Below are 24,945 nucleotides of genomic sequence, written 5' to 3' on the forward strand. Positions count from 1 at the left end.
TTTTTGGCTTTTTTGCTATAGTACAGCATTAATTTTTCCACCACAGATATATAGTTTAAACTGAAGGCATTAACAGAAAGCATTGATACAAGCATTGGAAAAGCTGAGTGATATTAAAATTCTAATCAAACGCATATTTCAGCCATGATGATATGGCTGTTGTAAAGACAATTCTAGCACACTGGAAGAGACTCAAATCCCAGATTATAATGGTTTACTGCAGCACTGCTTAAACCAAGGATGAAAATGTCTCTTTCTGTGTCCATTTCCTTTGGCAGCAATAGAACTTTGTGCTGTTGTGAATCCAAGCTCTGCTTGCTTCTTTGTCATATTTTACAATACTGATCAAAGCCATTATTTTAGATGAAGGGAACTGAGGAACACAAAGTCAATCTTAAGTAGGTTTTATTGGCAGTAGCTGGCAATTTGTGATGTGTATTATATTGGGTTGGGTTTTTTGGGGGTGGGGGTCAGGGAGGGAGGAGTAGAAAGGAGAATAAGGTGGCTGTGAAGCTTTTCCTCGAGCCCACTATTTTGTCTATGTATTAAACTTTGAAATGAAAGATTAACCATTTTAAAGATACTCTTTAATAAAACAGTAGAACTACTTTTAATCCCATTTCTTAGTCTGACATATTTTGCTTAATAGTTGAGAGGGGAAGCACAGACATTTTCTAACACATTTATCTTACAACATTTATTATCGTGAGAATGTCCAAAGACAGAACTTCTGTGTGTATCTGAATGCCCTTTACAAGTGTCCTGAGAAAGATGCTTTTCCAAGTATCTGAGTTAATTAACTACATTGAACATATTAATAACTTTGTTGCAATTATACTGAATCATCATCTAAAAATAATTGTATATTTGGTCATATGCTCCTTGAACACTTCAAAATACTTGTTTTCAGGGTCTTAGCACTGTAATATTCATATATTTAAAACAATTAATGTGCTCTAAGGGACAAGCTAACTCAGTGATAACTACGTATATGGAAATCTCCTGGTTTTGAGCGATGACTATTTTCATCCTTGAATGATAAAACATGCTGTATGGCAGAGGTGAATATAGCCCTTCTGTGCGAAATGGAAAATACCATACTCTCCTTATATGGCTAAATGAAGCAGTGATGGCAATGCACTATAATTACAATGTATGAGAATTGGGGACTTTGTACTATGCTATTTTTAACACGTTAGCTAGCATTTGGTAATTCAGGGTCTTCAAACCATAATCTTTCACTGCTAATACTAGTGATAAGAGAATGGATTCTAAATTTGCCAAAGTCTTGTGACCAAGGCAGTAGCAGGAGGATTCAAAAATGAAAAATCTGGCAACCCCAGAATTATCTTGACTTTCTACTTAAATCTCAGAGGGATTTTTTTAAAAGCCCCGCCCCCACCCCATCGCATAGTCACAGTCTCCCGCCCCCTCCCTCCGTCCCTCCCTCCTCCCTCCCTCCGCGTCTCTTTCTCTCTCTCTCTCTCTCTCTCTCTCTCTCTCTCTCTCTCTCTCTGACCTTAAATCCAACCAGAACATTTCTTCACTCTGCGGAGAAATTCTCAGGCTCCTGTTGAGACCTGAACCACTGAGATGCCAAAAAATCTCTTGTGAGACAGAATTGGAGACGAGAAAATTGGAGAATAAGCAGAAAAACCCTAATCCTTAGAGTAACAAGAAGCAAGCACTTGAAAATGTTTCAGTAGATTTTTACCTCTTTAAAAACAATGTTTTTTTTGTTGTTTGTTTTAATGTCTCCTAACAAAATGGAGTAGCTGCAGCTCCTGGGAGGCCAGAGAATGATTGTGCAGCTGAGTCCTCCTCCTAACAAATGCCAAGGATTTCCTCCCTCGTGGTTCGCTGCTGCTAAATGAAACAATTATCGAGGCAAGAAGGCAGTTTGCTAATCAAGGGGGATAAGACTTCTGTTTCTTTAAAGTGCCGGAGCGGGGGTTAGAAAGGGTCGTGTGCGGTGTCTTTTTAACCTTGTTGAAGGACGCAGCAGTATTTATTGACGTATGCAAATAGCTAGGGGAGGGTGGTGCTTGGGAAAAAACAGGAACCAGAATCGGTTTCTCATTGCAGGGTGAACGCTCTGAGTTCCGGTGAAGGGAAAAGAGACGTGGCGAAATTGCCGTCTTTCTGTCTTATAAGCACATCTCTCACTAATACAGAAAAGGAACCTAGACATCAGAAAGGGTGAAGACGCTCTCAGAGTATTTTTAGAGACCTTGCATGAGCTCCCCCCCCACACCCCCCCTCGCTCCCCCAGCCCGACCTGTTCTTCTAAATGGGAGATTATGGATTTGCATTGCAATTGGCTAATAGCGGTGGCACTGGATTTTCGCAAGTAAAACACCCGCCCGCTTCAGCAAGGGGCATTAACGAACACATTGACAATAACGCGTCTCTCTTTTTTCCCGTTTCAGCTGCGCAAACCATGCAGGATGATTTACTGATGGACAAAAGCAAAACCCAGCCCCAGACCCAGCAGCAGCGGCAGCAGCAGCAGCAGCAGCAGCAGCCCCAGCCCGAGCCCGGCACAGCCGAAGCCCCGTCCACGCCCCTGTCTTCAGAGACCCCCAAGCCGGAGGACAGCAGCGCAGTGCCGGCCCTCAGCCCCGCCGCTGCCCCGCCGGCCCCCAACGGCCCCGACAAGATGCAGATGGAATCGCCACTCCTGCCGGGCTTGGGTTTCCACCAGCCCCCTCAGCAGCCGCCGCCGCCGCAGGAGCCCGCGGCGCCGGGCGCGTCGCTGTCGCCGTCCTTCGGCAGCACCTGGTCCACGGGCACCACGAACGCGGTAGAGGACAGCTTCTTCCAGGGGATCACGCCAGTCAACGGGACCATGCTCTTCCAGAACTTCCCTCACCACGTCAACCCAGTCTTCGGAGGCACCTTCTCCCCGCAGATCAGCCTGGCGCAGACCCAGCACCACCAGCAGCCGCCGCCGCCGCCCGCACCGCAGCCCGCGCAGCCCGCGCAGCCCCAGCAGGCGCAGCCCTCGCAGCAGCGCCGGTCGCCCGCCAGCCCCAGCCAGGCGCCCTATGCGCAGAGGGGCGCTGCCGCGGCGTACGGTCACCAGCCCATCATGACTAGCAAGCCGTCCTCGTCCTCGGCTGCCGCTGCCGCCGCGGCCGCCGCGGCCGCCGCCTCGTCCGCGTCGTCCAGCTGGAACACGCACCAGAGCGTGAACGCGGCCTGGAGCGCGCCGTCCAACCCGTGGGGCGGCCTGCAGGCGGGCCGGGACCCTCGCCGGGCGGTCGGCGTGGGCGTGGGCGTGGGCGTCGGGGTACCTTCACCGCTCAACCCTATCTCACCGCTCAAAAAGCCCTTCTCCAGCAACGTGATCGCGCCGCCCAAGTTCCCCCGCGCGGCCCCGCTCACCTCCAAGTCCTGGATGGAGGATAACGCTTTCCGGACGGACAATGGTAACAATCTGTTGCCATTTCAGGTAATGCTTCAGTGCACCTGCACACGCCTTCCTTCTCTGCTCCCTTTGCCTTGTCTTCCCTGCCATTTAATAGGCCGTTGATTTTTGTTCTTTAAAAAAGGCAGCGATGTTCAACTGCCCTGCCCTTTTCCAAACCCTTCAGTTCACTGGGGCTGTTCCACGACCGGGGACAAGGGTGGGGGAACACTGTGACTGCTGGAGGAGTCGTATATATGCACCCTGACAAGATAGAAAAGAGCCTTTTTCTTTTAGCTTATTTTTTCCTTCATCGTGCTTGTGCCTCTTCTTTTCACCTTCGACAAGAAAAGCTGCAAGTGTATGGCAGGGTGCCGGCATAGTCCCAGGATGAGTAGGCTGAGATTTCTGTCGTTTTAAGTGGCTACACATTTCACATTATGCAATCCCGGGCTCAGGGTGCCTCCTGAAAGCCGTCCACTCCCAAACAACTCTGGCCCCACTCTTAAAGGGGTTAACAGCCCTTGAGTGTTGCTATTTCAGACAGTTGCATATGCTCAATTAAACTAATGTGAACACATGTGTTTATGTCTCGCGAAGGTGCTGGCATCTTTAATAGCGATCAGCATATTGCCCCTGCCGGGAAAATTATGAGTGTGAGATTCCAATAAACACTGGAACTCTATCAGGGACCAGGATGGAAGAGTGGGAATTCTAGGGGTAACCCTTCCTATGTTACCTAGAAGGAGGACTTAGAAATTGTTTTTTCCAGAGGAAAGAGACAATAGGACGCGACCTTCAGAGCCATATTGCAATGGAGACTATTTGCTAGCTAGCGCTGAAATATTTAAAGCTGCAGTGTCCTTCAATTGGGTTATTTAAGAAGACAATGCAGATCAATTACACCATCTGAAACTGGGCAAAGTGAAAGTCTTGCAACTTTAATGAAAAATGAGCCTTGTGTCTTGGTGTTAAATGCCAATGAAAAACCCAGGAAGTGCCCCAGACAAAAAGGTTGAATGGAGTGTCCTTATTCTGTTCTCGCTTTCTGATCCAGTGTATGGCCACATCGGTTGGCAGTGTCCTGGACATCTTGAGTTGGAAAGGGGTGGTAAGGGGGAGTGTTCACTGGAGGGCTTTGTTCTCAGGTAAACATTCACCCTTCACTTACAAATTGATTTGGCCATACGCTGGGAGGCTCAGTTAAAAAAAAGAAGGAAGGAGAGAGGAGGGCTTTGGATAAGACCCAGTTTGGATCTTTGGATCCAAGGAAATGAAACAGAAATCCTTTGAGCATTGCTGAAAAATGGCAGAACCGACATTTGACAGAGTTAGTTTAAAGCATCAGGTGCAATTGGAGGCTTCATTTTATTGCTCTTTACATTTCAGATGTGATGTTTGGCATGGCTCCCATCCATGAAGGAGGAGATAGGGTTATTAAGAAGCATATGATTCTCTAAACTAAAGCAAGGATTTTTAACCTCAACAGTTCAAGGGGGGGTCCCTGAAACTCGTAAATTATGTGTATGAGAGTTTTTAATGAGACAGTCTTAACACATTTTTACAGGGGCCTTTCAGGAATGGAAGAGTTTAATATTAAGGTATATTTCTCCCCATTATTCTAAAGTTTGTTTTAATAAAATGAAGAGACTGCACGCTGGGATTAGATCCCTAGAGAAAAGGAGGACTCTGCTTTCTCGAATTTCTGTGTGTGTGTGTGTGTGTGGCGGGGGGCTGGACAGGGAGGTTGCATTTGGTAGGAGAGCCCCTCTTTTTCTAATAGTCCCTCTTATTATTCTGATGATCTCTACCCAAATCCATTCTTAGAGGATAACCTAAAAGCTAACAGGGAGGTTTTGGGCCTGGAAGCTGATAGTGTAGACATCAATTATCTTTTTCTAAGAGTAGAATCTGAATACAACTAGCTTTTGATTATCTCCAGAAATGGGAACTGGAGAGAGATTAAATCCATAAAATTTCCCCCAAACTGATATTGACAAGTTATGTGGGGATTGCCAGTTGTTTCTCAGCAAACCATTTACCAGCCATGCTAATGAGAGCCAGATGGACTGGATTGAGTTTGGATTCTTGTTTTTTCATCCCTGGTAGTGCTATTGAGTAGGGAAAGATGGCCAAAAGATTTGTAGAAGGAGAGATTTAATTGAAAATTGAGCTTTATAAATTTGGCCTCAGGAAAAATTACGTGGACTTTTATGTCTCATTTCTTTTTCTTAAAATGGAGCTTCAGGGTTTTGAAGCAATATTAGAACCAGAGTAGGAGTAACCTGGCTGTGTTTTGGCTTGGAAAATTATCAGACTTGGTTTGTGTTGATAAGCATATTAAGTTTGAAAAAACAAAAACACCTTGAGTCTTGTGTGCAGAATTTTACATGTTTTTATATTTATTTAAATCATTTTTCTACAAAAGAGAAAATAAGTAGCTCCTAATGACTTTTTAAAAAATTATTTTGACAAATAAGATTTTTTCTTTAAATCTAGGACTGTATTTCATAGAATACCGACTTAATTTTTTTATTTCAGACTCTTTGAGCTAAAAGGGGCTCTCAACAGTAGTAGTGATCTACTCTAATGTATCATAATATTAAAAAAAAATCCATTACCCACCCCCAGCAGTGCTGCTTCACTCTCTTTTGCCAACCCACATAATAGAATATTTGGAGCTTTACTTCTGTGGTTTATATTGTGAAAGCAATATCTGTATTTGAATGTGATTTTTCAAACTGCACGTGCTTTCTTATGCCCTTCCCTTAATTCTAACAAAGTTGATTGGTTTCTCTGGGTTGGGGTGGCTGCTTCCTTAGGGATTACTTGTATCTAAAAGCCACCTCATTTCTATAAATAAGGAAACTGAGGTCCTGAGAGAAAATGGCATAACTTGGGTAATAGCGCTTTGGCTAGTTTTGTTGATGTGTGTCCTTAACTTCCTTGTAGCTCTAGTGCTGTCAGGTAGACTTCATTTATGTCAGGTTCTCTTTGGGCTCCATTCAAAGGGGCTTACTTATGGAATTATCTCATGAGATTCTGTATCTGGCTCTTAGTGATGTACCATCCACCAACTCAAAAGCAGTGAGGGGGCTTCCCTGGTGGCACAGTGGTTAAGAATCCGCCTGCCAGTGCAGGGGACACAGATTCGAGCCCTGGTCCGGGAAGATCCCACATGCTGCGGAGCACCTAAGCCCGTGCACCACAACTACTGAGCCTGAGCTCTAGAGCCCGTGAGCTACAGCTACTGAGCCCGTGCCCCACAACTACTGAAGCCTGCACACCTAGAGGCCGTGCTCCGCAAGAGAAGCCACCGCAATGAGAAGCCTGCGCACCGCAACGAAGAGTAGCCCCCGCTCGCTGCAACTAGAGAAAGCCCGTGCAGCAACGAAGACCCAAGACAGACAAAAATAAATAAATAAATAAATTTATATTAAAAAATTTTTTTTTAAATCAGTGAGGTACCCCACCTGGGGTATCATACATATGCTTCATTTTCTACTTATATAAGACAGAGAAGCTTAGTTAGGTTTGTAAAAGGACTAGAACAGAGGTGTTTTCTATATGTTGTGAATTTCGGTTTAAATAGTGTTGTTGTTCAGAGAAGTTTAGAAGGGACTTTTGAGAGCACCTATTCCACTACTCTGCTCATTTTCCAGAAGAGGAAATCAAAGTCCAAATATGTGAAATGACTTGCTCAAGTTCAGGTGGGTAGTTTCTATCAGAAGCAGACTTTGGAGGCAGATTGCCTAGGTTCACATCTCAACGCTGTCAGTTCCTGGGTTTGTAATCTTGTGCAAATTATGTATATATGTTGACCCTCAATTTTGTCATCTGTAAAATGGGAATAATAATAATTACTTGCTTCATAGGAGTTCAGATAAGAAACTGCATGTAAAGTGCTTAGCACAGTACTTGGCCCATAGTAAAGTACCATATAAATGTTGAGTTATGATTATTGTTATTTTAATGGTGGCCAGAGGCTCTGCGTGATCTTATCTTAGTATGGATTACTGCTTTTTCATCCCATGCAATCTGAAAGACCCCAAACTTCTATGTAATGTTATTTAGTCTTTTTTTTCCTGTCTGAAGGTACCCCCTGGTTACTATAACAACGTGATAATCCACCATTTACCTATGACCTGGGCCCTTTGCTAAGCACTTTACATGTAGTTTCTTATTGGAACTCCTTTAAGGTACAGGACTATTATTACCCTCATTATCCGGACAAAGAAATTGAGGGTTAGTGCATTTACATTATTTCCTCATCATCACACAGCCAGTAACTGGCAGAGTTGGGATTTGAACCCAGGAGATCTGCCTCCAGAGCCAGTGGACATCAGTTAACAGTGCAGTGTAGAAGGAGGAGACTGGGCAGCATCCGTACTTGACCTTATGATATACCCTGGAGATTGTGTTGTTAAAATATATTTTATGGAGAGGAACAGAGGAAGAAAAATATAGTGCCCATACGTATACTAGATTCAACAGTAGTCAATATATTCCCCTATTTATTTACTTATCTATGTAGTTTTGAATTTGTGTTTTTGGAAAAAAATTCAAATTATATTCTGCTTTCTCTCTGCATTTCTGCCTTTATCCCACCCCTCTTTTCCTACCCCAAATTGAAAGCCACTGTATAGATTTAATATTTTCTGGCATAAGTCTGCTTAAATGAAATTTAGTGTTGATTGTGCTGGTGGGTTATCTATAACAGAGAAAGAAATTCCTTACATGAATTCATGGGAGTATAAATTATTTTGAAAAATAAATATGCCTATTCATAATAAATTTTGAAGAAACATCAGTGTTTTCAACCAGCCTAGGCTACTTCTTTTGGAACCATCTTTTCAGGAAGTAATATAAATTGTCTAGTTTATGCTTGCTTTTGAATAAGGATACTATGACCTAGATTTAAAACTAAAGACTCTTCTGTAGTTGGTTTCTTAACTACTGCTCCAATGCAAAATCACTTAAAGTCCACCCAACTCTACAAACTGTTTCAGAACTTATTATAGCGTGGTTAATATGTATGCCAGCAAAGCCACATTATCTATATTCTATTTAAAAGAGATATTGGTTAGGAAATATTAGAAAGTTTTCTATGCTACTGAAAACATTTATCTAATATAAACTGTTTACTTTAAAATTGCATGTTGAAAAGTACTTAGCTTTAAACTCTTCATGACCTTGCAGCAAGTTGATATAAAAATATGCTCTCAGAAATGTAATGTGTTTAGATATCCTCTAAGACACAAATTTCTGCTTAAATAGCTTTCTCCACTGGTTGGCCTATTTTGCTCTCTTTCAAGGGCTGCACAAGGTGTAATGCTCGTCCATTTGGAAGGTGTCATTGCTCAGGTGGTTTTTGGAGTGTTTTGATCTGCAAGTCTCAAAAGATTATGGCTTCGTTACTACAATATGAAAAATCTGATGCAGCCATGTGGATTTTACTGAGGAAAGGAATGGAGGGGAGTATAGAGTAGTGGACAGCCCATGAAGCTTGGAACGAGGAAGACACTGGTTGAAGCCTCAGCTCTTTCACTGGTGATTGGAGTCTAGTCATTTATTCCATGTTTCTTTTTCCAAGAAGTCTGCAAAAATGGAGAGAGAGAGAGCCTATCTTCTGGGTTTGCTTTGAGAATGTATACAAAATGTTCAAAAAATTAGATACTGTTATGACTCTTAAATGCCTGCCTAACCACCAGTAATTAGACACAGTTTGAGTTTAATAGAGGAAATATTTATTGATAGCTAGTAGTCCAGGATTAAATGCTAGTTGATGACATCTGGAAATGGAGAAGGCCTAGAAAGATGTGTCCAGCAGGGTTGGAAGAGCAATGAAGGGCTCTTTGTATGTTATGGTGACTGCCTGTCCTAGAAAGCCAGTCATAGTGCTCTGAAAGTTAGGGAGTATAGAGTTAGTCACAAGGATGGTGTATATTTGTAACTACCTGCTTCTGCCATGGCTGACTCGCCAATGCAAATGTGAGATTTTGGTAATTCTGGAGCTCCAAAGGCTCTGATTTGAAGTTCCTTTTCACCATTTCCCTGAAGACCATGCCTGACTCTCTGTAGAGGCCAGCATGGTTGTCAGAGATAGAATTCAGTATAGAGGCCCAAGTTTGGATCTTGAGAGTTGAGGAATATAATATAGCCACAGCTTCAAAGTCGCTTTCCTGGGGAGATTGCTGTGCTTGCAGTAGTAGCCAGGCTTAACAAGGAATTTTCCGCAACTGGTCCTTATACCTTGTACGTGGCTTGTTCTCTGGGGGTTCTGTTATGCTTCAGTTCTTTTACATTTAGTTTTCATATCCTTCAGTGTTCATTACAGGTGCTAGGCATGTAAACTTATGTGAAACCATTGTAATATTTTGACTTAACTTGATGTGGAAAAGTACTAGTGAATTAAAATAATTCAATAAATTAGCATCTTAGAATCAACACCACTTTTCTTTCCCCAGAAGCACTATTATATAATTCTCAAAAATAATGACTATATGATATGAATCCTTGTTGGCAGTCTTCAGAGGAGAGGAACAGAAATGGGTACCAAACAGCCTTTGTATCATTTGAAGTGATCATAGAATAAATGTACACAGAGGGAAGGAAACTTTGTGTACTGATATTGTTGTGTGGTTAAGACTGTTGAACAGCCAAATATCTTCATTCTTCAAGTGTTCAAACTTATTTCAAAGGCAAGATCAAATTCAAGAGAAAAAAATGTAACTCCCTATCTTTAGTAATTCAGTGCAACGAATTAAATGGCCAGTGCTACCAACTGAACCAGTGTCTAGAAGTTCATGAGCACTTGGCACTTAGTAGGTGCTCATTACATGAATGACTAAACATTTAAATACAAGTTGCTATAGTTTTGTCCTTTCTACAATACAGTATATTTAACATTTTCAAGACAGATTCTCCACTATAGCATTTCTTTACAAGATGTTCACAGAATATGGAAACATAGGTGAATGTACAGAATGTTATAAAGGACATCTTCAATTTGTAAAAATAGAAAATATCTGGCTTTTCAGACTTTATGGACATCCCATAGTTTCTAGGCTGTGAATCTGTTTGTACTTTGGTATGCTAAGAAGTAAGCAGGGTTCTTGCTTTGACATTAGAGATTTTGGCAACCAATAGATGGGAATATTAACTTGTATCCTATGAGTTAAATTTTTCTTTACCTCTTCACTGTTAATCATCTCATTCTTGTGGAGTTAACTTACCCTGTCATGGTGGTCTATTTTATTCCTGTCTTCCCAAATCAAGTTATTAATACTGGAAGTGATCAGAATGAGGGTCAGAATAATTCTTACAATAATACTTAGAAATATTAAGGTGACAATTCTTTGGTCTAAGAGGTTGACAAAGAGTAGGTTATAGTAGGCCCATTCAGCTAGTCATTCGTTTGAAGATTGTGAGATTGGAAAGCAGAGATGTAAAGGGCAAAAGACTTTCTATCTTAAATATATGGTAGAGTTTTGGGACTAGCTAGGGATTTAAATAATTCAGAGGAAACATTTTAGTGATCTGACACTCTAACCCCCTACTCAAAGTCCAGGAGACCCAGTTCTTAGGTTTCAGATAGGCAGCAATGAAAAAGGACAAGAAGTGAGTGTGCCCAGAAGCACCTCTCTTTTGCAATCTGCCGTGGAAAATTTCCTTTCCTCTTTTGGATTAGAGAAATATAAACTAGATATGCAGGGGATTAAAAATAGTGAAGACCAGTGAGGTTTATGAATAAAGTTTGTGGGGAAAGGCTGAGAGACAGTTTTTGGAGCATGAATCTTTTTTTTTTAATGTGTTTGCATTTGATTTTATGGGAAAACTAGTCAACTTTTTGCCACATTGTTGTTTAAAGTGGTTGTAATCAATAGTAGAATCCTGAGTTCAGATACACAGTTAAGAAGGATAGCGTAAGCGGTATTTTTGTTAAGCACATATCTATTACAGGATTCCCTGATCAAAGGGATAGGATTTACATTAAGTATCTTTTGGCATCGTCATTCGCAGTCATAATCCATGTACTCCAGCTTTTGGGTATTGTATTATTTTTGATGTCTTCTCCAAATAGATTCAGCTAACAAATACATGGGACTCTGCATGTCAAGCACTGGCCTCACCCTTTGCACATAAATTATCTTATTTAATCCTTACACGTTCTTGTGAATTAGGAATTATCATCCTACTTGAGACTCAGAGAATATCACCTGACTAGTAAGGTGACAGGAGGAGTGGAAATGTAGGTCTTTAGACGCGATGTCCAGTTCTCTCGTTTTATTATACCCGCTTGCCTCTTATCACTTATCATCTTTCAGTGTGTCTTTGATGTTGCACTCTTTCCCCAGATCTTCCCTGATTCCCCTCATCCCCCATTGTCTTTATAGCACTCCTTACTGTCTGAAGTGAGCTGGGTTTGTTTGTTTGTTTCTCCACACTAGAATGTAAGTTCCACAAGGGCAAGGACCTTTTTCACTGTAGTGTTTTCAGGGGTTGTGACAGTACCTGGGATATTTTAGGCACATGGGAAATGTTTGTTGAATGTGTTAATGATTTACATTTACAAATGATTGATAAGACACATATTGGTCATTTAGATGTAGCTAGCAACGTAAGAGCAATTTCATTTTATAAACATTTACCTGGCTGCTACCAGAGGTCAGGCACTAGGGATTAAAGCTGAACCATATCTGGTCCTCAGACAGCTCCCTGAGAAACATGAATTAAAATACAGGATGATAAGTTTTATACTTGTGTGTGATATGCACAACAAAGAGAATGTGTACTTGCAGAGGAAGGAATAATTAAATTTGCGTGTGGGGGGAGGGAGGGTTGGGAAGTCTCCAGGAAAGTCTTTTGTAATTTAAAATACTTTCGAAGTTTTTCTGATTTTGAAAGTAATGCATACGCACTCTCTAAAACTTGAGGGAAAAAAAATTGCCTGTAATTCTGTTACCCAGAGATAAGTACTCTTAATGTGTTGGTGCATTTTCTGCCAGTTCTCTCTTTTTTGTTATGTATATGTATAGTGTACTTTATATGGTTGAGATGATTCTGTGTAAACAATTTTATCGCCATATTTTTTAGCTTTTCATATCATTAATTTTTAAACATTTTTTATTATTGCATAATAGTCCATCACAGGAATCCACTGTAATTTAACAAATTATTTCTGTATTTGGAGGATTTATCTTTTCGGTTTTTAACTGTTAAACATAATGCTGTCATGAACATCTTTGGGCATTTTAAATCTTTATTCAGAAGTGAATGGGTAGGGTTCCATAGACAGACCAGGGCATGGGGGTAGAGGTTGCAGCAAATATTTATTTTAAGCAGAGGGAAAAACAGGGACACAGGTAAAAAACAGCATGGTGTGTTGAGGGAGCAGAAGATTCAGCATAGGGGTGAGGCAAGTGAGAGATGAGACTAGAGATGTAGGTAGGGGCCACATCACAAAGGACATTCCAGCATTTCTGTGCCTTCAACTTTGTCCAGTAGGGACACTGAAGGATTTTTTAAAAAATTAATTTATTAATTTATTTCTGGCTGCGTTGGGTCTTCGTTGCTGCATGCGGGCTTTCTCATTGCGGTGAGTGGGAGCTACTCTTCGTTGCGGTGCACGGGCCTCTCACTGCAGCGGCTTCTCTTGTTGCGGAGCATGGGCTCTAGGCGTGCGGGCTTCAGTAGTTGTGGTATGTGGGCTCGGTAGTTGTGGCATGCAGGTTCAGTGGTTGTGGCACGCAGGCTCAGTAGTTGTGGCTCGCAGGCTGTAGAGCACAGGCTCAGTAGTTGTAGTGCACGGGCTTAGTTGCTCTGTGGCATGTGGGATCTTCCCGGACCAGGGCTCAAACCCATGTCCCCTGCATTGGCAGGCAGATTCTTAACCACTGCACCACCAGGGAAGCCCACATTGAAGGATTTTTAAGCTGAGAGCCATTGTAGGGCTTTAATTTGGTGAATGAAGTGATCACATCTTTGTTCTGGAAAGATTATTCTGGGATATGGATTGTCAGGAACCAAACACAGACAGGGAAACCAGTTAACACATAAGGACCTAAATTGATTGAGAGGAAGGGACAGACTTGAGAAATGAATTAAGGGACCAACTGGAGGACTAGTGATTGCTTGGATGTGGGTAATAAAGGAGAAGGAGGAGTTTAGAATGACTGTTCAAGTTTTGGTTTAGGCAGCTGGGAAAAATGATTTAGAGGTGAACAGGCTTAATAGTGGCAGATTAGAATTTTCATGACTCATAAGCCCAGGTGGGTTTAGACTGGAGGAACTTCAGAAGAGAAAGCTATGTGTTGGGAATACTCGAGCAAGTGATTTGACATCTCTTATCCACCCATGCTTTTATATGACTCTTAATGTGTGGGAAGGAAAACCTTATTAAGATAGATTACTTTGTGGACTACTATTAAAACACTAAATCTGAGAGAAGAAATAACTACCATTCTAAATCAAGAGATTTTTCTGATTCTAGCCTTATTTATTTATTAAAAAAATTTTTTATTGTACCCTGAGAATTAGAGTATGTGTTCGCTTGTTAGTCATCTTGTTTATGGGTTACAGCTAGGCATTGCAGAGAACTGTAAGGAATTGCTAACCAATCAGTCATATGGGAGGATCACAGGAATTAAGAGAAATGAGACCTGGCATCCTTTATTATCTAAGTTGAATAAACTCACTTGAGAGGTCAGTGTATGTTATTAGAAGGTCTGAAATATTGCTAATAACGTCTTAGCAAAGTTGAGATTAGACCTTATGGAATTTAGTTCTGCTGTACTAATAAAATGCTTAGTTTTTTAATGGGTGTAAACATGATGAAATGTTTTGAAGCTTAAGATCCGTAGAGCCACAGGGAGATGAGCTTTCATGGAGCATGAAGGAGAAATGGGGACAGGGTATAATATCCACCAGAACTGTGTGTTTATTCATTTGTATTTCTAGGGAGAGAAGTGGGCTGTAACCTTCATTAAATTTCCTGAGGAATCCATAACTTGAAAATGGTTAAGAATTACAGATGCTGCTACATGGCACCCAGTAAATCTTGAAAAGATTTTTAAAACTTAGGCATCTCATAAAATTTGTCTTTCTCCCTCTTCATAACTCACAGGAATTTTGCCTAACTTTAATTTGAGAGCTTTCTAAAGAGAAGGGACCCAGGACTTCCCTGGCAGTCCAGTGGTTAAGACTCTGTGCTCCCAATGTACAAGGCACAGGTTCAATCCCTGGTGGGGGAACTAAGATCTCGCATGCCATGTGGCGCGGCCAAAACATAAATAAATACATAAATAAATAAAATAAAAACAAATAGAAGGGACCCAACTCCTCTTTCATCTAGCTTTTTCTAGAGCATTCAAATTACCTTTTTTTTTTTTTTTTTTTTTTTGCTGCGTTGGGTTTCGTTGCTGCTAGTGGGCCTTCTCTAGTTGTGGCGAGCGGGGGCTACTCTTTGTTGCAGTGCGCGGGCTTCTCATTGCGGTGGCTTCTCTTGTTGTGGAGCACGGGCTCTAGGCTCATGGGCTTCAGTAGTTTTGGCACGTGGGCTCAGTAGTTGTGGCTTGTGGTCTCTAGAGGACAGGCTTAGTAGTTGTAGCACATGGGCTTAGTTGCTCTGCGGCATGTGGGATCTTCCCAGACCAGGGCTCGAACCTGCGTCCCCTGCATTGGCAGGAGGATTCTTGGCCACCAGGGAAGTCCTCAAATTAGCTTTTCATCATAATTTTTTGGCATTCATTTCACTGGCTTGCATATATTAAATCATATACTTATAATAACACTAGCATTACAAAGATTAGGGAAAAACCCATCATTTCTAGGTTGACTTGTAACTAATCTGGTAGGACAGAAATTTATAGGCTTATCGGTCACAGGTGTTGAATGTACTATGGGCATTTTTTTATTGGGAATATGGAACTCATGTGTTAATGTGGAAAGTAAATTAAGTAAAGCTTCAACTATAGTAGATGCTTATGTATTTTAATGAATAAATGGACTAGAAAGTTTTGATTAAAGAGAGGGGTGTTATTCCATTTCTGGTATAGGAGGTACAATTAGGAATACTGACTTTCAGAAATTGTAGATATATGTGACCTCCTTTCCTCAGGAGGAACATGTCCACTCTCCCATTCATGTCTTTGTTGTTGCTTTTCCTACTATTGTAACCTAATGGAGAGAGTAGAGAGTAGAACTGGGGGAGAGGGTAGAAATTGGGGGTTTGGGGGGTAGAGGAACAGTTGTTCTAGATCTCAATGATGGACCTGCAACACACCAAGAGAAGTGAAACAGATCTTAAGTTTTTCAAATAGAAACAATGTTGCTATATGATTTAGGGTTTTTTTTGTTTAGCTTTGTAACCAATTAACTACTTCTAGGCTAGTGTGGAAACCTAACTATCGTCTATTACTTAGTTTCTATTGGTAAAGAGCCATTTTAACAATAGAGCATTTTGGAATACAGTGTCTTTAAGAAGTTATGACATCAAGGCCTGGTAAGAAAAATTGACCAAACTTTTGCCAGTTCTGAACTCTTTTGCAGCATCATATTCTGTATATGCCTCAATTAAAACAGAAAGACTTTTGTTAGTTTGCTCATTTGGGAAGGGAGTTGGCTGGTTTTTTTTTAAGATGACAGTTTAAGTTGAAGCTTCACCAGGCACCTTATTGCCATCATGCTCATTCGAAGGTCAGAAGGTATCTGGGGGTGGGGAAAAAGCTTTAAAATAGTTGGCTCTTAAGCTGCAAAAACACAATCTATCAATAAATACTTTGAATCATTTTACAATGCTGATGAAACATTATTTTGCAATGTTTGTCAAATTAAACTTTGAGTTGATTTTAAGCAGAATAAAGGCAGACTAATTGTGTTAATGTTTCAGGATGCTGCAAAGCAAAACTTGGTGAATGGAAAATTTTAAACTCTACTTTCAAAGGCATTATAAGTTTAGTATCTTAGAAGATTTGGGACTGGGTGGGGAGATTGATTTTTTTCATTTTGACCTTGAGTTCCTCAATATTCCAAAGACATGAGCTCATCTGAAGGTAACAAACTTATTTGGTTAACGTTTTAGAGCTTACTGCCTACTTCCTACATTTTTGCCAGGGTAGATGACTCCATTTGACCTATCAACTTTGGTGTGATCTAGCATATGAAATGTTATTCCTGAACAGCTGTTTTAAAGTTGGTGAATCATCCAGGTATAACAGAAGATTTTCATTTTAAAATACAGTGGGATATTTGATATTCTAATTCTAATTTAGGGCTAGATTCTGTTAAATGTGGAACATAGAAGGAGACTTAAAGGAAATTATAGTTTAATGTCAAAAATATAAGACCTGGAGTGAGGAGGAAAGGGAGAAAGCTCTCTTGATAGTGAATATATTCCTTCACACTTGAGGGATGAGGGCTGAAGCAGACAAGGGAGTTGAAGTGACACATTCTGTTAGAGGGACATAAATAATAGAGAATGTATTGAATACTGAGACATCAAAGGACATTGAAAGACAGTGAAGAAGATTTCAACGAAGAGGACAAAGCAAGGTAAAAGGATGCTTCAGCTTTTGTTACAATAATTAAATATTCAAAAAGGCAGCCACTTTATCCTATCCAGGAAGTTAAGCAATTGCCCATTTTATATTCCAGTTTTATGCAAGCAAGCCATAGGCAAGTAAGCTGACATCAGGGATTTATATTAAAAAGTTTCTTCTAGGGAATGTCAGAAGCAAGTTCAAAACCCAATCTTTTAATCTCCTGTAGCATGATCATAATATTCATGATGCCTCTAAGATACTTCGTTTGTTCTAAACCATCAAAGAAAGATAGACTGTGTATTTAGCATAATTTGCATTGTGTGTATTATTGATTTAGTCTAATGACTTCGCACAATAGTCAGAATTGTAAAAAGACAACCTATGTAGAAAAGATGTGTTCTGTAGATCTGTGTTCTATAGAAAAAGCAGTAGAAACCATCTATACTGTGAAAAATTCTTATATACTCTTTTATGTATTTTCTCTTTATTATAAATCTAGAAATTCATGTATATGTGGCAGTGCTGTTAACTGGAGTTTGAATTCAGTATTTACCAAGTACATACTATGTTCTTGGACTGGTGTTAGGTATTGTGAAATATCTGAATCCTATCTTTAGAAACTAACATACGTGCAACGGAGCATAATAAGAAAGCAAGAACTAGATTGTGTGATGTGTTATTTGCCATGAATGGCCAAGTAGGGTCAAGAATAATTTGTCCTAGAATGCTTTTTTGAAAAAAGTGATAGGCAGTTCCCCATGGTCCAGCGGCTGAGACTCTGCACTTTCACTGCTGAGGGTGCGGGTTCAAACCCTGATCTGGTAACTAAAATCCTGCAAGCTGTGCGATGTGGCCAAAAAAGAAAAAAATAAAATTAAAAAATTTAAAAAGTGATAGTGTCCCGTAGTTACATTTTGAAGGATAGATAGAATTTGATTGGATAGAATGGGAATCCAAAATAAGGAAAGAAAAATGAGCCATAAGTGGGGTTATCGAGCAGACTTTCCTGACTAGAGCTGGGGATTTTTCATCTTACTGGGAGATTGAGGATGGATTGGTTGTTCCTTAGGATTAAAAATAAACAAACAAACAAACAAATATTTTATTTACTAGATTCCACTTGGTTTTAAAAAGCATTTAACATGTCTTTGTATATTCTACACTATAAGAGAACTTAGATTAGAAGTAGGTGAGATAAAGGTAACAAGGATGCAAAATGGAGCTGAGAATTAGACTAATACTGATGAGACTTATCATGATAGTGACAGTCTTGAATGTCTGGCTTAGGAATGTGGGTTCTCCAGACAATGGAGAACTAAGTTCTTCCCTGAAGAACTAAGATCAGAGCAGTGATACAATAAAAATATATGTTTAGAAAGACAAGGCAGGTGGATTGGAGAAGTGTGTGTGCCTGCCACAGTGCAGCCTGGGGGCAAGGAGACTGGTGAGAAGGCATGATAGTAATCTTGGGTTTAGCACAAATCTAGGGAGGTGTACCTGTGAGAAACCTTACAAAGGAGAATATGTCGCGAGTGCGGATGGAGGGAGTAGAGGATGTGAAGGAGTACAAGATTGTTCTGAGCTGTTATGCTTAAAACAGTATCAACTTAAGGCTACATATATATATATATATATTTTTTTTAATTTAATTTAATTTTATTTTTCAATCTTTCTCTTTCCCTACATGGCTTTGCCCCAGCTAAAATGTGGTGACACTGTGTTTCCCACAACATTCTACATGGAGGTCCCCATCCATTAAAAGGATTGAGGGAGAGCAGAAGAGGATGGTCTTTCCCCTTTCTCACTTCGGCACTTACAGAATTTTTCTGCCTTCTCTCTGAATTTTATCATTTGAAGCTCAAGAAGTCAAAACTGCTGTTGCCTATTTTCATCTTAAACTACTGATAGGGATATTTTGACTTCTTGAATCCCTGTGCCCACAATAGGTTGAGTGTTATGCCGCCGGAGGGCTATTCAAGTAAAGATGAGCAGCAGGCACGCAATTAAAAGTGAAGATGTAGAATCGATGTAAGGTCAGGCCCTGGCAGTGAACAAGAGTGTCTTTTTATGCTATAATGTTCCCTGTAAGACCTTCTGTTGCTCTTCCTCCACAGAATTCACAAAAGGGTCGTCTTAGCTGTTCAGCGATTTATATTGGCTCACTATGGGTAGTATATTTGAAGGCAGGCTGGAGAACAGGGTCTCTGCTTGTAATTCTTTGTATTAAAACACATCTCTCCCTTTTACATATGTATGTACACATATATACATACACCCTGTAGAGACATCTTGAATAGACCATTTAACTGTGAAGTGGTATTAATGATATAAAAGTCAAAATGTCTCTTTGATTTTGGAATACTGTTTTGTCAGTGATCATTCTTAATCATTCTTAATTTTGTTAACATGGACTTGATTGAGTATTCATCAAGAGTGGAGAAATACTTGAGAAACTTGCTGAAAATCAAAGTAAAGCTGTCAGAGTTGCAAAATTGATTGTGGTTCATCATATTGATAAATCAAGTAAATGTGTTTTTGTCATAAATGAATGATTCTCAAGTTAAGGTTTTTATTCTGATGTTCTATAGTTAGGTTGTCATGGTGTATCTGATGTCTGTCTATTAAGAAAGTTTTTTAACTTACTGATGTGGAGAACACTAACAAAGTTGAAAGAAAATGGTTAAAATAAACTTAGGTGGGATGGGTGACTATTTTGGGGTAAGCGAAAGTGTGTATTACTTGAGATTAATATGTGTACGATGGTGAAAAGTTGAAAATTGAGTCTTATGTATGGTTTTCTGTTTAGCGATTTGAGGATGTATTTAGCTTTTCATAAATATGGCCTATTTAGGTGGCTGTAATTCTGGAGTTTAAATGTCGCCATTGAAGGGAATCAAAATGGCAGGGTGTAATTCACTCTGTACTGGAAAAACTTGGTGGACTTCAGCTAACTTGCCACACTATAATCAACTCTAGACTAGGGGGTTTACCCTGGCTCCTGGGCTTTAAAATGGTATTCTACTGAGTCCTGAGACTGAAAGGAAAGTAGTAAAGATGGCTACATTTGTTTTGTGTCTCCCTTAAAACCCCACCCATTTCTACTCTAAAGACTCAGTCAGGAGTTGGGTACAAATCACAAAAACAATAAGGATTCTAAAAAGTCTAAAAATTTAGATCATGTTTTCAGCCTGTCTGTAACACTCAGAAACCTCAGTGAAACTGATATATTATTTCTGTTGTCTAATTTAGTGTTACGTACTCCTACTCTGTCATAGCAGGAACCGTAGTGCCCATGTGATTTGCTCTTTCACTTTTCCAAAATAAGGTAGATTGCTGCAAGTGTGGATTTTAATTTAGGTAATTTAAATAACTAGACAGAACAACCTATATATAATTACTTTTTTCTAACCGTTCTTGTTATGCCTCCTCAATACAACTTATTGCATTTTACAATTCTTATTCATTGACTTTGTCAAAGCCCTGTACAAAGACCACCAGGGAAACCTGCTGATCATAAAAAGCTGGATTTCCTGAACTTGCTGAGCCAGCACCACCTTGACAGTCTCAGGAGTGCCTTAAAAGTGGGGAAGTTAGAGTACATAAATAAATTTTGGAGGCTGAGGTTAGTCGTAGGGTGGTTTTAGGTCAGAAATTAGCACAGTTTGGGCAGGGATTGGTTAAGTTTGTAAACTAGTCTAGTTGCTGGAATAGTCAGTGATCTTAACTTTGGAACACAGGAATTCAAGCTGAGTTACCATTAAATCTATTTGTCTGTAGCTGCGCTGACCAATAGAAATAGACTGCAAAGCACAGTCTATTTCTGTTATCCTGCAAGGATAATGTAAAATTTTCTAGCGGCATATTTAAAAAGTGAAAAGAAACAGGTAAAATTAATTTTAATAATATATTGTTTTTAATCTGCTATATTCAAAATATTTCAACCTGTGATCAATATAAAACTTAATAATGAGGTATTTTACATTGTTCTTTTCATACTATGTCTTCAAAATCCAGGATGTATTACCTACAACACATCTCAATTTGTTCTAGCAACGTTTCAATTGCTCTATAGCCACATGTGGGTAGAGGCTACCATATTGGACAGTGCAGATATATTGTCTTAGAACAAATGGATCTGAATGTACTGATGTTTAAAACAATTTTGTCTTAAATAGTTTGTGCTTTATGTCATGATTTGGCACAGTATATCTGTACTGCAAGTCATAGTATAGTTTTATAACTTGTGGTTTCTATTTCATTTCTCATTTTTATGCATAAATCTATGGTTTTCCATTAGCATGCCATCATTAAAGCAACATATATATATATAGAGAGATACAATATATAATTTACACGGAGAATGTAAGGTTTTTCTTGTATGCTTGACAGACCGTCTACTAGGCTAAGCCTTTGCTTCCAGTAGGTAGAATGTTTCATCAAATTTTCTAAAGCTAGTGAGTGTTTTGAACAACAACAAATATTGCCCAGAAATGGCTAAATCTTGCATATATTGTACGGACACTGTTTCTATTAATTTTATGGGGTGCTTTCTTTACAGTTGACAAAAGCATTTTACATTCATTCTCATTTGTTATCACTAAAGATATTCCTAGATATTATCTTTGAGCTTTTATGTTTACATTTTGAATTTTATTTTATTTATTTTTTATACAGCAGGTTCTTATTAGTCATCTATTTTATACATATTAGTGTATATATGTCAATCAAAATCTCCCAATTCATCCCACCACCACCTACCCTTCCGCCACTTTCCCACCTTCGTGTCCGTACGTTTGTTCTCTACATCTGTGTCTCTATTTCTGCCCTGCAAACTGGTTCATCTGTACCATTTTTCTAGGTTCCACATATATGTGTTAATATATATTTCTGACTTACTTTTCTTTTTCTGACTTACTTCTCTTTCTGACTTACTTCACTCTGTATGACAGTCTCTAGGTCCATCCACATCTCTACAAATGACCCAATTTCGTTCCTTTTTATGGCTAAGTAATATTCCATTGTATATATGTACCACATCTTTCTTATCCATTTGTCTGTCAGTGGGCGTTTAGGTTGTTTCCATGACCTGGCTATTGTAAATAGTGCTGCAGTGAACATTGAGGTGCATGTGTCGTTTTGAATTATGGTTTTCTCTGGGTATATGCCCAGTAGTGGGATTGCTGGGTCATATGGTGATACTATATTTAGTTTTTTAAGGAACCTCCATACAGTTCTCAATAGTGATTCTATCAATTTACATTCCCACCAACAGTGCAAGAGGGTTCCTTTTTCTCCACACCCTCTCCAGCATTTGTTATTTGTAGATTTTCTGATAATGCCCATTCTAACTGGTGTGAGGTGATACCTCATTGTATTTTTGATTTGCATTTCTCTAATAATTAGTGATGCTGAGGAGCTTTTCATGTGCTTCATGGCCATCTGTATGTCTTCTTTGGAGAAATGTCTATTTAGCTCTTCTGCCCATTTTTGGATTGGGTTGTTTGTTTTTTTAATATTGAGCTGTATGAGCTGTTTATATATTTGGAGATTAATCCTATGTCCGTTGATTCGTTTGCAAATACTTTCTCCCATTCTGAAGGTTGTCTTTTCGTCTTGTTTGTAGTTTCCTTTGCTTTGCAAAATCTTTTAAGTTTCATTAGGTCCCATTTGTTTATTTCTGTTTTTATTTCCATTACTCTAGGACGTGAGTCAAAAAAAATCTTGCTGTGATTTATGTCAGAGTGTTCTTCCTATGTTTTCCTCTAAGAGTTTTATAGTGTCCGGTCTTATATTTAGGTCTCTAATCCATTTTGAGTTTATTTTTGTGTATAGTGTTAGGGAGTGTTCTAATTTCATTCTTTTACATGTAGCTGTCCAGTTTTCCCAGCACCACTTATTGAAGAGACTGTCTTTTCTCCATTTTATATCCTTCCCTCCTTTGTCATAGATTAGTTGGCCATAGGTGTGTGGGTTTATCTCTGGGCTCTCTGTCCTGTTTCATTGACCTATATTTTTGTTTTTGTGCCAGTACCATGTTGTCTTGATTACTGTAGCTTTGTAGTATAGTCTGAAGTCAGGGAGTCTGATTCCTCCAGCTCGGTTTTTTTCCCTCAAGACTGCTTTGGCTATTCAGGGTCTTTTGTGTCTCCATACAAATTTTAATATTTTTTTGTTCTAGTTCTGTAAAAACTGCCACTGGTAATTTGATAGGGATTGCATTGAATCTGTAGATTGCTTTGGGTAGTATAGTCATTTTCACAATATTGATTCTTCCAATCCAAGAACATGGTATATCTCTCCATCTGTTTCTGTCGCCTTTGATTTCTTTCATCAGTGTCTTATAGTTTTCTGAGTACAGGTTTTTTACCTCCTTAGGTAGGTTTATTCTTAGGTATTTTATTCTTTTTGTTGCAATGGTGAATGGGATTGTTTCCTTAATTTCTTTCTGATCTTCAGTTGTTAGTGTATAGGAATGCAAGAGATTTCTGTGCATTAATTTTGTATACGCAACTTTACCAAATTCATTGATCAGCTCTAATAGTTTTCCGGTGGCATCTTTAGGATTCTCTATGTATAGTATCATGTCATCTGCAAACAGTGACAGTTTTACTTCTTCTTTTACAATTTGTATTCCTTTTATTTCTTTTTCTTCCCTCATTGCCATGACTAGGAATTCCAAAACTATGTTGAATAATAAGTGGCGAGAGTGGACATCCTTGTCTTGTTCCTGATCTTAGAGGAAATGCTTTCAGTTTTTCACCATTGAGAATGATGTTTGCTGTGGGTTTGTCATATATGGCCTTTATTATGTTGAGGTAGGTTCCCTCTATGCCCACTTTCTGGAGAGTTTTTATCATAATTGGGTGTTGAATTTTGTCAAAAGCTTTTTCTGCATCTATCAAGATGATCATATGGTGTTTCTTCTTCAGTTTGTTTAGATGGTGTATCACATTGATTGATTTGCGTATATTGAAGAATTCTTGCATCCCTGGGATAAATCCCACTTGATCATGGTGTATGATCCTTTTAATGTGTTGCTGGTTTCTGTTTGCTAGTACTTTGCTGAGGATTTTTGCATCTATATTCATCAGTGGTATTGGTCTGTAATTTTCTTTTTTTGTAGTATTTGGTTTTGGTATCAGGGTGATGGTGGCCTCATAGAATGAGTTTGGGAGTGTTCCTTCCTCTGCAATTTTTTGGAAGAGTTTGAGAGGGATGGGTGTTAGCTCTTCTCTAAATGTTTGATAGAATTCACCTATGAAGCCATCTGGTCCTGGACGTTTGTTTGTTGGAAGATTTTAAATCACAGTTCCAATTTCATTACTTGTGATTGCTCTGTTCGTATTTTCTGTTTCTTCCTGGTTCAGTCTTGGAAGGTTATACCTTTCTAAGAATTTGTCCATTTCTTCCAGGTTGTCCATTTTATTGGCAGAGAGTTGCTTGTAGTAGTCTCTTAGGATGCTTTGTATTTCTGCGGTGTCCATTGTAACTTCTCCTTTTTCATTTCTAATTTTATTGATTTGAGTCCTCTCCCTCTTTTTCTTGATGAGTCTGGCTAAAGGTTTATCAATTTTGTTTACCTTCTCAAAGAACCAGCTTTTAGTTTTATTGATCTTTGCTATTGTTTTCTTTGTTTCTCTCTCATTTATTTCTGCTCTGCTCTTTATGAGTTTTTTTCCTTCTACTAATTTTGGGTTTTGTTTGTTCTTCTTTCTCTAGTTCCTTTAGGTGTAAGGTTAGGTTGCTTATTTGAGATTTTTCTTGTTTCTTGAGTAGGCTTGTATTGCTATAAACTTCCCTCTTAGAACTGCTTTTACTGTATCCCATAGGTTTTGGATCGTCGTGTTTTCATTGTCATTTGTCTCTAGATATTTTTTGATTTCCTCTTTGATTTCTCCAGTGATCTCTTGGTTATTTAGTAACATATTGTTTAGCCTCCATTTGTTTGTGTTTTTTACATTTTTTTCCCCTGTAATTGATTTCTAATCTCATAGC

The 24,945-nt window shown here is 39.3% G+C and overlaps 1 protein-coding gene across 8 annotated transcripts in view; it reads left to right on the forward strand.

The window, feature by feature from the left end:
* CPEB3 (cytoplasmic polyadenylation element binding protein 3) overlaps nucleotides 1-24,945 on the forward strand; it is a 177,899-nt gene that overhangs the window by 26,764 nt on the left and 126,190 nt on the right. For 7 of the 8 annotated variants that reach the window (XM_073794194.1, XM_019944054.3, XM_019944186.3 and 4 more), the window contains exon 2: nucleotides 2,430-3,454. In XM_073794194.1, coding sequence (XP_073650295.1) covers nucleotides 2,441-3,454 — 1,014 coding nt within the window. In that variant the 5' untranslated portion in view covers nucleotides 2,430-2,440. Of the gene's footprint in view, nucleotides 1-2,104; nucleotides 2,200-2,429; nucleotides 3,455-24,945 lie in introns of those variants that run through there. The other variant, XM_019944262.2, reaches the window with a different exon arrangement.

The sequence above is a fragment of the Tursiops truncatus genome, chromosome 16, assembly GCF_011762595.2.
Source record: "Tursiops truncatus isolate mTurTru1 chromosome 16, mTurTru1.mat.Y, whole genome shotgun sequence".
NCBI lineage: Eukaryota > Metazoa > Chordata > Mammalia > Artiodactyla > Delphinidae > Tursiops > Tursiops truncatus.